This window comes from Juglans microcarpa x Juglans regia, chromosome 4S, assembly GCF_004785595.1.
Source record: "Juglans microcarpa x Juglans regia isolate MS1-56 chromosome 4S, Jm3101_v1.0, whole genome shotgun sequence".
NCBI classification, from domain to species: domain Eukaryota; kingdom Viridiplantae; phylum Streptophyta; class Magnoliopsida; order Fagales; family Juglandaceae; genus Juglans; species Juglans microcarpa x Juglans regia.
Genome location: NC_054601.1, coordinates 22,788,198 through 22,801,826, shown reverse-complemented (window position 1 = coordinate 22,801,826; position 13,629 = coordinate 22,788,198). Strand labels below are relative to the sequence as shown.

General features: G+C 33.8%; 1 protein-coding gene and 1 long non-coding RNA gene across 2 annotated transcripts; both read left to right on the top strand.

The window, feature by feature from the left end:
* Nucleotides 1-1,517: 1,517 nt before the first annotated feature.
* LOC121263863 (myrcene synthase, chloroplastic-like) lies at nt 1,518-5,484 on the top strand. The gene is made up of 7 exons (XM_041166944.1): nt 1,518-1,825; nt 2,108-2,378; nt 2,708-3,083; nt 3,178-3,393; nt 3,670-3,808; nt 4,633-4,884; nt 4,994-5,484. The coding sequence occupies exons 1-7, from the start codon at nt 1,553-1,555 to the stop codon at nt 5,291-5,293; spliced, it is 1,827 nt and encodes a 608-aa protein (XP_041022878.1). The 5' UTR covers nt 1,518-1,552; the 3' UTR covers nt 5,294-5,484.
* Nucleotides 5,485-9,154: 3,670 nt separating this feature from the next.
* Nucleotides 9,155-10,389, top strand: LOC121263615. The gene is made up of 3 exons (XR_005940303.1): nt 9,155-9,323; nt 9,808-9,895; nt 10,102-10,389. It is a non-coding gene; the product is annotated as an uncharacterized LOC121263615 (long non-coding RNA).
* Nucleotides 10,390-13,629: the final 3,240 nt, after the last annotated feature.

Genomic DNA, 13,629 nt, shown 5'->3' with positions numbered 1-13,629 from the left:
ACCTCTGATCACCTTCATTTAAAATAGGGGGCGGCTACTATAACAGAATAGTACGGATCCCTACCCACTATTTTGGTGACAAATCAAAAGCACATCAAAGATACGAGTGAAATGACAACACTTAAATTAGTTAATACGGAGTGGATCGATAATGTCCACTCATGTCTCCAACAAATAAAATTTAGGCTAGGCTTGGACGAAATGATTTGTAAATCAGCATTGCTACGTACAACCGGCATGCAGAACCGTTATGTAATTATGACATCAGCATTTGTCAAATATTAAAAACAATTAAAAAATTGACTGAAAATCTGAAACCGATTGAAACTCTTTGTTTGAGTCCAAAATTCACCAAAACAATAAAAAAACTCTCCAAAGCATACATCCAAAGAAACCTTTGGCCTCATCCAAAGCTTACATCACCTCCTCATCCATGGCTGCCCCTGGTCCTCTCCACCCTGCTAGCATGCCTTTTGGCATCTCCTCCTAACATCCTTTTTCTACCTCGTAAGCCATCTTGTAAGTGCAAGTCCCTTCTTTTTCTTTTTTCTTTTTTTTGAGGGGCTTCTTCATTTCTTGGAGGTTTTTTTTTCTTTTCTTTTTTATTTATTTATTTTTTTAATAGAGTTTCTTCATTTTCTAATTCTTAATCTTGAACTAAGGTCATTGGTTTTCTTTTATGGGAAAACGAAGGGAGCATTTCTTCGAGAGGTAGAGTAGAAAATTTACACTACATAAATATTAATAGAAATTAAACTCTTGATTCACAATAAATGAAGATTCCACCCAACAAAAAAAAAAAGAAGGAATAAAAAAAAAAAAGAGAAATAAAAGACTGGGGACACAGGAACAAGAAAGTGGTGGAGAAGACGAACAGTGACTTTGGGTGTTCGTGGAGAACACGATGACTAACTGTGGAGAAGATGAAGATTGGGCTGCGGCGGGCTTCGACTTCGTGGGGTGGTAACTTCATGGAGGACGATGGGGTTTCGTGTAGATGTAGAAGATGAACAAATGAAGATAGAGTGAAGAGTTTCATTCGTGGGGATGCGGGCGAAACGGAAGCAAAGACAGAGTGCAAACGACGTCGTTGCTTTGCCATGTTGGATACGATGTTGCAGGGGTTATCCAAGGCGGTTGCAAGTAGCATTTTTCTTTATAAATAATAATAAAAATGTGATGAATAAATAATAATAATAAAAGATAAAAATTTTTTTATAAAAATTAATAATAAAATATTAAATAGTAGTAAATTTATCACTACCCAAAAACAGTATTAATTAATGTGCATGCCTGATGGAACACGTTTAGTTAATAGCCTAATTAGCAATACAATATTAATCCAGCTTTATTATTTAGATAATATTAATTAATTAACGTAGGTGGATTCGTAAACACATTTAACAGCTGGAAACATTAATATATATAGAATATTCAGCAAATGGTGTATATTTAAAGCCATGAATGTGAAGATATGCTCCCAAGTAATTATCCGTTCAGTCAGTCCCATCCAAAACCATATATACTGTGAAGTACAAGTTCTACAAATTAAATGCCTTTCTCAATGGCTCTTCACACTCTTGGTTCGCTCCCTGTTAGCAATTTCGCTAGACAATATTTCCCGTCTAAACCTCCCATGATCTCTCATGTAACAACCAAAAATGCATCCACAAGTATCACCGTTAATCCGTGTCCTCTCCGGTGCATGGCCAGTAGTACTGTTAATGAAATCTCTGATAGTCCCGTTACTACTCGCCGAGCTGCTAACTATCAACCTGCCTTGTGGAAGGACAACTACATCTTGTCATTGACTAGCGAATATGTGGTACTACATCTGATTATTAATGGAATTTATATATGTTATTGTTTTCTTTTTTTATGAGTAGTGGTACATATACAATTCTTTTTACAACTATATTTTAAAATAATATAGAAGTTAGGTTTATCTGAAGAATTTGAATTCTATGAGCTAGACATGCATGCGGGCATTAATATCACATTTTCTGGTCGTAGATCAACATATTGTAAAATGGTTGTATTCATATGATCATGCATTATTCTTGTTTAATTAATTAAATTCTCAGTAATGAAAATTTTGAATTTCAAGGGGGAGCCATACACTAGACGAGCTGATCAGTTGAAGGCAGAAGTTAAGAGAATGTTTCACAAAGTGGTAGATCCATTAGAGAAACTTGAGCTGATCGATGTGTTACAAAAACTTGGATTATCGTATCACTTTGAGGATGAAGTAAAGAGGACATTGGAAGCTATATACAACACAATTCATCAAGCTGGTGATATTTGCAAGAAGGAGAATTTATACGCCACTTCACTTGAATTTAGGCTACTAAGACAGCATGGATATAGTGTCCCTCAAGGTAAACAACCAAATTCTACTCATGCTTTGATAGAAATAAATAATAATAATGGGAAGCTTAGGTCTCGTTTGTTTTTGCAGATTAGATGAGTGGAGATTAAAGTTAAAAAATTGAATAAATTATTGTTAGAATATATATTTTTAATATTATTTTTGTTTTAGGATTTAAAAAAGTTGAATTGTTTATTTTATTTTGTGTGAAAATTTGATAAAATCGTAATGATGAGATAAGAAGAGTTTAGATGAATTGTAAAAACAAACGAGGCCTTAATTAGTTAACCCATCATTTATAGATTATTATTAATAATAAGTGAGTTTTGTCTATTGCAGAAATTTTCAATATTTTCATGAATGAAAAGGGGAAATTCAAGGCAAGCCTATGTGATGATCCTAAGGGATTGCTGTACTTATTTGAAGCCTCATTCCTTTCTATAGAAGGCGAAACTATCTTGGATGAAGCAAGAGCGTTTGCAACAAAACAACTCGAGGAGTACGTGGAGCAAAACAAAAATCAAAATCTTTCTACTTTCGTGGGCCATGCCCTAGAGCTTCCATTGCATTGGAGGATGCTAAGGTCGGAAGCAAGGTGGTTCATTGATACATATAGGAGGGAAGTAGGCATGAACCCTGTCTTGTTAGAACTTGCAGAATTGGATTTCAACATGGTACAAGCAGTCCATCAACAAGATGTAAAACGAGAGTCGAGGTAAAAGTAGCCATGTTTATTTGAAAGGTAATAAAACGCATTGCTACTATTTTTCTGGAACTGATATTCTCTTCTTTTGTTTATATATATTAAGGTGGTGGAAGAGCACTGGCCTTGGAGAAAAGTTGGGCTTTGCAAGGGATAGGTTGATGGTGAATTTCTTATGGACTGTTGGCAAATCATTTCAGCCTCACTTCGGATATGGTAGGAGAATGATAACAAGGCTCAATTGCCTGATAACAACAATAGATGATATCTATGATGTTTATGGATCTTTTGAACTTGAGCTCTTCACGGATATTATTGAGAGGTTGGTTATAAATATTAAGAAAATTTCTATTTTATAATAATTTTCATTGTCATTCTCTCTACATCCCTTGAAGTGTCATCAAATGATTGGTACATAAGTAAAACATAATAAACAGTCTTCAATCATTTATTATTATATAATGAGATTGTGAAAAGATGACGACAAAAGAGATGATAAATAGTATTACTTATATATTAATGGGCTTTAAATCTCTAGACTTAATGTTCCGTAGAGGACCATTTTTATGGATACTAAGTATACTTCTTGTGATTATAGATGGGATGTCAATGCGATCGATCAGCTCCCATATTATATGCAGATCTCTTTCCTTACACTCAATAATTTCGTTAACGAAATGGCTTTTGACATCCTCAAGGAACAAGAACTGAATGTCATTCAGTACCTTCGAAAAGCGGTATGACCTCAAATTCTTTTTTATATATAAGTACATATTATAAATATTGAAACGGTACAAAATGAGGGGATGATCAGAACTCTAATAAACACCTAAAGTCAGTCAACATAGTAAGAAGTAATGCTATATACAGTACGCAAGTATCGTGCAGTCGCTTTGAAAAAGAGTGGAGTCTACAATTAAGATTGTGGGTCTCAAATTTATTTACTTTTTTCAAAGTGATTGTGCCTTACTTGCGCACTTATGACTTGCAACTATCATTTCTTCCTAGTAAATGACAGCCAAAAAATAAAGAAGGCCGGAACAACAAAATCTGCAAGCTCCAAATATAAAGAGTTTGGATTCAGATTTGAAGAGCATGGGTCGTAGAATCTTTCTTGAGGTCTATTGAGTTAGGTAAGTAACAAATTATCTGGACATTGATATGGGTTGGTGTTGGTATCAGTATAAGTAGTAGTCAGCTACAGTGAGGATAGTACAGGACAGAGGTGGTGGGGACAATTAATAGAAATGGCAAAAAAGCAAGAGAGAAAGGATTGTCGGTAAGGAAGATGGAGAGAGAAAAAAGAACTTCACCTAGGTATGCTATGGAGACGACGTTGAAAGGAGGAATAAGATAAGAGTAAGACGAAATGGAAGGGGAGAAACCTCCATGAAGTCGCTTTCTTCTAGAACTTCTTGAGTGAGGGAAGATGGATCACGGAGTATTGGTATGGGCTTAAAGAGGACGGAGAAGTTACAGAGAAGAGTTATTTTGTTTGTTTGTTAAGTATGTGAATGTATACTTCTTCTAGTTCATTAATGTTTTACTCTAAATGTTTCAGTGGATAGATCAATGTAGATCTTACTTGGTGGAGGCAAAGTGGTACTACATGGGATATACACCTTCACTTCAAGAATACTCTCAGAATGCATGGATTTCAATATCGGGACCGGTTATTCTTGCACATGCGTATTGTTTTACCACATTTCCAATGACAAAGGAATCCTTGGCATCTATGGAAGATAACATGACTAATATAATCTATTGGTCCTCAATGATTTTACGACTTGCAAATGATCTTGGCACATCCTCGGTATGTAAATTGCACATTCCTTGGGGTTTCATAAGAAATTATTTCAATTACATCACTCTAATCTGTTTAGAAAATAATATTCTCGTACACATGATGCTTTGAAACTCAGATTGAATTAAAGAGAGGTGATATTCCTAAATCAATTCAATGTTATATGAACGAAACTGGTGCCAGTGAAAAAGACGCTCGTGAGCACATAAGATATTTGATCAGCGAAGCATGGAAGAAGATGAACAAAGAACGAGCTACTAGTTCTTCGTTCTCACAAGCGTTTATGGAATATGCAATGAATTTGGCAAGGACGGCCCAGTGCATATACCAATACGGGGATGGGCATGGTACACAAGACCGCGAGACTAGGGATAATGTATTATCATTGCTTATTAATCCCATTCCTTTACGTAAATGAATTTAGTATGTTTGTATCAGCTAGCTCTAATACTATCTAAACTCCACAAAAATAAATCATGGTGGCTAATACCTCAGTTTGTGAGGAGCATTAATTAATGTATGCATCGCTAATATATAGTACTACCTGTACTTCAGTCATTGGGAAATGTTTTTTTCCATGGATTTACTCAAGCATTTGAATTAAAATAATTGTACTTCTGTGATACTAGTATGTGAGACTGATACTCTCTTACGAGAGTTTCGAAGTTAAGACAATGTCCATCGTAAAGAAATTTGTGTGCGGGGAGGCGTATAACAGATGTGTAGTTTGGCTTGTATTTGAAGTTTTTATCTGTATTGACTAGTCACAGGTGTAACTTCCTTTATGGATGAAATGAAGTCTATTTCCTATAAAAAAAAAAAAAGTATATGATTTATGGGATCTCATAATATTGCTTGAGAATTAGAAGTTTTGGCTCTTTATAAGGTTCCAATGGCGTTTCAATTGTAATATCATTGATCAGTTCTTTTGGAAAATAGGTCATATGATTTAGACTTTTCAGTAGGGCGTTACAACTTCCATATGATAGAATGATAATTCTTTCATGATCACCTCCAAAAATTAAAGAGCGGGCCAGGATTAAGATCATTAGAATTCTGGCTAGACAATATATATGCCATATATAGATGCATATATAGATTGGAGATAATATTTTAATTTATTATAACACTAATAGTCTTAATTTCTAGAACAGATCATTTATATAGCTAGACCATTAATCCTAGAATATATGCGCTTTAATGAATTTTTCAAGATTTATACACAATTTTTCAAACCGTACGCATGCATTCTTTCGAATGGAAGTCACTAAAAGGACTGATTACAATTATTTTAATTCAAATGCTTGATTATCGTATGTATTCTTAAAAACTGAGGCATTGCTCCTCACAAACTGAGGCATGATCATCATCCTCTTATAAAAAGCCTTTTTTCTTTTTAATGCTGCAAATGAAGGAAATCCCCATGTATTATATAATAAATTGCTCTAACGTACTACTTTAAGCTGAAAGAAAGATTGATTTAAATATGGTTAGTACTGCAGCTTCATAGCATGTACTTTGGCACGTGCTCAATAATTCACATATAGATTTGGAGAATATTAAAAGGAAAAAAAAAGTGAAGACTAAGGTCGGTAGGTTTTGATAATGAGTTGAGATAAAATTTGAAAGTTGAATAACACATTGTTAGAATATATATTTTTAATATTATTTTTGGTTTGGGATTTGAAAAAAGATAAAGCGGAATATTTCATCATATCTCTTGACGTAAAATAAAATATTTAAAAATATTGAGTTATTGATACTCAAATAATGATAATAAATTAAGGATTATAAAGAAGAAAGGTAGCAATAATAACACTAGTATTAAAGGACTAAGAGTGAAAAAGTGACTTTACAAAGGGGGATATTTATTTTCATAAACATATTTTTGAATTGGATTAAAGTTGCATGGTGCATGGCAGGTGAACCAACCCTATTTTCCTAATCCCCTACAACATTCCCTATTTGGACATTAGATCGATCTTCCCCTGATCAGCCTATATATATCCTGAAAATATAGAATTAAAGTATTATAGCTTGTCTAAAAAATTAGATCATTAGAGATGGAAAGACGCCTTAAAGATATAAATTTAATTATTTAAATTATACTATAATAATTTTCATCGTCAGAATACTTCTTAATAAGTGTGTTCAAAATTTAATTAAATTAGAGATGAAGTGTATAATAGAATTTAAACTTAATTATTTAAATAATATTCTAAAATCTTATAGCTAACAAAAATTAAAACACGCCCCAAGGTTTGGTTCCAACGTCCTTTGCCACGGGACGATTTGTCCTGCGAGGGTTCATGGAGGTTTCGCGACTCACTTTTTATGTATATATTTTGATACAATTAATTAATTTATATATACCCGGATTCCTAAAAAAAAGTAGATGGAATTTGTACCATATATAGTGGACGGAAAAGGCAATTTGATAACATAGAATATGTGCAATGATCATTAAAGAGGAAACTTGAGACTCGGGTTACTTCTATTTAATTAATTTAAAAGGAAAATGGCGGCCTAAACTATTGTCTAATTAATGGAATAAATTACTTTCCTACTACTAAAGCCACGGCCAATAAATGAGACTCAGGTTACTGCATGCTAGCTATAAAATACAAATGGCGCTTTTGACCATAAAAGAATTTCGCAAAATAAACTCATATATCATGTGGTGGCTTGTGGTCTATATACATATTATATATATATATATATATATATATATATATATATATATATATATATGTATGTCATATTAGTTTATAAATTCATTTTTGTAAAATTTCTTTATGACTATATCGCTTCTCTGAATAAATTAAGTTTATTTAATCCATCAATGTACGTGATTAATTATAAATAGCTTTCTAACATATGCAAATCTTATATTTATTCACAAAAGAATATATATATATATATATATATATATATATATAGCTCTCCAACATATATGTGCAGAATTTGAAATGATTAGTATGGGTTTGGAGCATCTCTTTCTTCGTCTCACGGTTCTTTGATACATATAAATAACTAAAATATAATTATAAGATTAATGCCTAAAAAATTAAAATTCCAAATGAGGTTGGAAGTTTTAGAAGGGAATATTCCACACCCCTTCCAAAATAAGGTTGGGATGGGAATGCTCAAATTTCTATAGACATCTATATATCTAGATTCTCTCCAATATATTTAAGCCTATCCAAACGATCGATCGAATTAATCTTTAATAATTCCTTATCTTTAAGGTTTAAAATTTCTTTACTGAGATTATATATTTCAAATATTGGGTATTGTGACTTAGAAAATTCTGACAGTCTGTGTCATGAATTAGTTTCCTGTTTGATAAATTCTGCTTTTGGTCATGATCATATGACCGAAAGCGTAACAGCACTGCATGCATGCATGCACCAGATGATGAATCCAATCCCTTTTGACAACTAGCTAGCTAGGACCATGCAACTTTTACCAATATTATAGAAACATGCAATTTCCCGTCGCAATAGGCTGCATTCCCATGCATTTAGCCATTTTCCCTTTCCCTTACCTGTTACTTAGGATATATAGAAGAATTTGAACAACTCCCTTGACTTGAAATATTCAAATTGCCTAAAATTGGGATTATATATATGCTGACGTTGCTTGTCACAAGTATTGCACCCGCACTTATAAGGCTTCAGGCCTAGATCATGGTACTATAATATCCCCTTTCTTAACCTCCAAGAAATATTGACCAATATTAGGTAAATCTGTTGTGGATGTAGTTCTTTCATCAGTTCGATCGGGCCAAAATGTTGATCATTTGTTGCTGCTTTTGTCTATTTTTAGGTGATGATATCGTGATATTAAAACTGCCTTTATCTAACATTGGAAGAATATCGTAAATATCTTTACATGTTATTGTATTTTGTTTGGTGGAAATAATTTGTGATGCTGTAATTTTTTAGAACTTTTAAATGAGAAATATAGTTTTCAAGCTACGAAAAAGTACTGCATGATCTACGAAATATAGCTCTACAGTAGAGGGGGGGGGGGGGGAAGAAAGAAAGAAAAAGATGACGCGGAAGGAAGGATACAGAAGGAACAGAATGAGAAGAAATGTAGATCAGAGAGAACATAATTAACGAAAGTGCAGATATATATTTAGCGAAAGTAAGAGAGGAAAAGAATAACTTCTACTTTTTCAAAACATATATATATATATATAATACTAACAAAAGATCATGTGAGACACTGATGTTTGGGGTAGTTGTGTGTTTGCGTGTGCATGATACCAACTCCTTTTAATTTGATATAAAACCCAGAATAGCTGAGGTTTCTCACAGTTTCATTGTCCAGTTGTTTGCTGATCTCTTTGTGCTTCAGAGTAGAAGGTTTAGTCTTTGTGTGTGTTAAGCAGTAAGCAGTGATGAACGACCCTAAGTACCCATATGCTTACCCTGCCCAAGGTATGCCGACTTCCTGATCATCAGTGTCCTACCTACTACTTCGTTCGTCTCTCTCTTTATTTTCTGCTAGTATTTTCGGATTAAAGCCTTCAATTTTTCTTGTCGAATCACGGGTTGAACTACTAACTAAAAACTAGAATTTAAAAAAGGATTAAACTTTCCTTTGTTTGAGTGGGAAAGGTCTAAAATATAAATTTCTGCGATTAGCATGATCAGGAATAGTACTCTTTAATGTCTTTGAAGATATATTCCTTTCGGCACATCATGCTGCTACATGCTTTTCTGCATGAGTTAATATATATGTTTGTCACTTCACTTAATTAGTCTCACATATTTGATTTTTGTTTTGAAGAATTCTGCATTAATATTGCATGGTAGTCTTAAATATTTTCCTGGCCTCTTAGAATATGATGAAATCAATGATTTTTTCTAAATCAATTTGCTTACATTTTTTGTCAACTTGGTCGGGCGTTAATCTTTACAGGTTATTATCAAGGACCCCCAGTGATGGCACCTCCGCAATATGCTGCTGCACCACCAAGGAGATCAGAACCAGGTTTCCTTGAGGGATGGTAAATTAATGTCTCACCATCACCATGCATGTGTCTGCAATATTAGACTTCCATATCTCTGATCTCTTACAAAATAATTTTTTTTTTTTAAAAAAAAAAAAGAAAGAGTGTGATTTCACATATAATCATCTCAATAGTTCCTGAAGGTGCTTTATTTTGTCTTAAATCTTAAAAAAAATGATTTTGTTTTGGGTGTTTTTTTGCAGTTTAGCGGCTCTCTGTTGCTGTTTCCTAATTGACGAGTGTTGCTGCGACCCATCCATAATTTTTATGTGCTGATCATCATCCTGCACGTAATTTCATGCACGTACGAATATTTCCCGCTTATAAATAGTATCATGCTCGAAGAAGTTGTTATTGGCCGTGATCAGTTAAATTCACGCGTGTGTACATGTACGTAGACTTTGTTTTAAATTTGCAGTTTCTATGTCTATTGATCTTTGTATGGTGTAGTTTCTCAGAGACTATATATAATATTCATCAATTTCTCTTTATAATTTGGTATGCTGGTTTGCAGTATTCCTTATATATATATACATATATATATAATATATATTTCGAGAAGTAGTAATATTGTTGTGAAAGAACAAGTGAAATCAAATACAAGCAAATTAATTACACGGCACAAACTTAACACGGTCTATCAACGTGCCTATGTCCACAGAGCTGCAGAGGATTTTATCACAAAATATACTTTGGGACGAAATTTTACTGTTCAGAACACTTAGGGCATACTAAACTATTCATTAGTCACATATTGAGATCTCTGACTAACACTCGCTCGAGCTACCTGTCGAGTAAGACTCGAGTGAACTCTCTACTTGAGTTTCGCTCGAGCCACCTATCGCGCTAACATCGAGCAAATTTTCTGCATGATGCTTTTCCTAATAGCAAATAATGTCAAGAATTTTTCCCAGGGACGTTGCCCCTGGACCCCCTATTGACTCAATGTGACACCCCAACCTTCACTTGAGATGGAACAGAGACTTAGAGCATTGGGACATGTAACACAAGGTTACATACTCACGTTAATGACAGTTAATATGCAATGCATCCTACAAATGCATCTAGCAATATGGAATAACCGCAGTGGAATAAAGTGAATAAAAACTTATGCCAGAATAAACTAAAATATCTCAATATCATTCATAACCTCATAAGTTCATATCATAAGGTAGCATAATCTTAGTATAAATAATTAAGATAACAAGTCTCTATAGCTAAATCAAATGTTTCATGCATTCTAATGCATGAAGGGTTAGAGTTTTAAACAACAAAATGAGATATAATCTTTTGTCGAGGTCCAGCTCCACCTCAATCAATTGGATCCACAGGTCTATCTGGTTCATCATCGTCGAGTCCTGACACAACTTCTATCATTTCGAGTAAATTGATAGTAAATCCACAAGGGGTAAAATTTACTTGAAGTCTTAGTAAGTTAAACAACCAACTTGCACAGAGATAAGATATGCATAATTAATGATAAACATGAGATGCATTTACATGAGATGCAGAAAAAAAAAAAATCCATAACTGTCTCCCACCTATATTCCTCAACTTTTTCAGAAAAACTTTGATGCAAATTTTCTTAAAGAGAACATTTTTCACTTCAAACATCAAAAATATATATTTCATCAAAACGTTTCATCATAATTGGCATGTAATCATAACATTAACATCACAACGTATAGTATCGTCATAGTACTCCATGTACACTATGAGTATCTTAGTACAACTCACGTTGAGACTACGTTGTGTAACGCCTCAATGGAAGGCCCAAGCCACATGACCTATACTCCAAAAGGACTAGTCAATGATACAATTGGAGCCACATTAGAACCTTATAAAGAGCAAGAACTGTTCATTCCCAAGTAATGTAGGATCTCATACACCACCCACCCTTATCCATATCATATGAGGTATCACAAGTTGTCTGCACACTAGCTTTCAATGCATTGGTAACATAACATAACTTCATCGTAACATCATAACATATACACTAACCAGCGTTAGATGTCATAACATTTGACTTCGCTTCGGTGTTCTTTAAAAATAACTCATTCAAAATATGTTGATTATTCTTCGTCAATCCAGAGGTTATCATTCCATTTTTACTCATTCCAGAGTAGACAAAAGAGTTCTACTAGGATAATTCTCCATCCTAGCCTTTGGGGTCATGACAAAAATTATTTTCCTGCTATGCTTGAAAAAATGTAGTTCATAACATGTGCATATGTATCAAGTTTTCATGTAAAAATGACATTTATATGCAATATGCTAAAATGGAGAAAATGTCACATGTCATATAGGCAAGTAGTCATGTACTCAATGTATCATATAACATGATGTTTCATGCTCAAAATGACAATTATAACATAAATGTGGCCATAAATTATATAAGTTAGAGGCCAACTTACAAATTGCCTAAGTTTGGAAAAATCGTAACGGCTGTAATAAAATTCGTACTAAGTTAGAATCTATACTATTAAGAAAGATGTTCATAATAAAATGGTTTCAAATATGGATATTTATAAAAATACCTCTAAATTTTCAAAAATTGTCACTAAGACCCTAACTTTTAATCTTGGGTGAACAAGTTCATCACAATACTTAATCACGGCCAGAAACCTTAATCTCTATTAAACTAGTCCTTAAGCATGTATGATATTTCTTAATCTTATCACCAATAAAAGTTTCAAAAACTAGAATTAAATCATGCATTTATCTCCTTATCCCAAAAAAATGCTCATATTTCAAGCCTAGGTAAAATAAATCAAACTTCACAAGTTAAGCATGATTTAACCAAATTGTGTATGCTTTGATGATCAACACAAGATAGAAATTAAAATCTATTGTGGCGTGCTTTCAACCTCAAATTTAAACCTTAAAAAATCATTCTAAGACATCAATAAATCATATAAAAAAAATTCTAAGACATGCCATAGGTAAAATTCTCACTTAAAAAATAATTTCAACACTTAATATACCCTTAATGACCCGATTTTGAATTAAGCATGGTAACATTTTCTAAATTCATCTAAAAAATTACTCCAACAGTTAAAATCACAAATTGGCATGTAAACTAAGATCTAGGGTAAAAAAAACTTACAAATTTCGTGGCAATCTACAGCTCCCAACACAAGAACTCAAGAACTCAAGGAACTTCCAAAAACATTCACTCGGTTTTTACTCTTTTGTACTTTGAGGGAAGAAGATCTCTTAAGAACTCAAGAGGAGCTTAGAGAAGAGGTGAGGAGGAAATGAGGGGTTGAGGGGCGCCAGTCATGGCTTGGAATGGTGGCTTGTGATTGATGCAGTGGGGCGGTGGTGATCATGATGGCCTTCCTTCAGCTTGTGTCATGCTTTGCAGGGTGAATAGTCTTCTAAACTGCCATGATGTCATCATGGCAAGTGTTGCAAGGTTGCTAGAGGGGTAGAGCTGCCATGGTGCAGCAAGGAAGAAGAGAGGAAAAAAAAAATCAAGGCATGATGTCTGGCCATGATGCTCTAGGTATAGACCTGAAAACTGGGCAAATTTTCATTTTTTTTGTTTGCATCTCTTTGGTTTATCTCCATGGTTGTTTTGTGCAAGAATCAAGTCACTTATTGAAGGCTTTTCTATGTGGTAGAAGGTGGAGGGTTAGCTGTCATGTGATGATGAAGGTGTAGCTCAAAGAAGATAGTGCAATGGAGGGTGGTTGCTGAGTGGGGTTGTGCACAAAAGCCATTTGGTT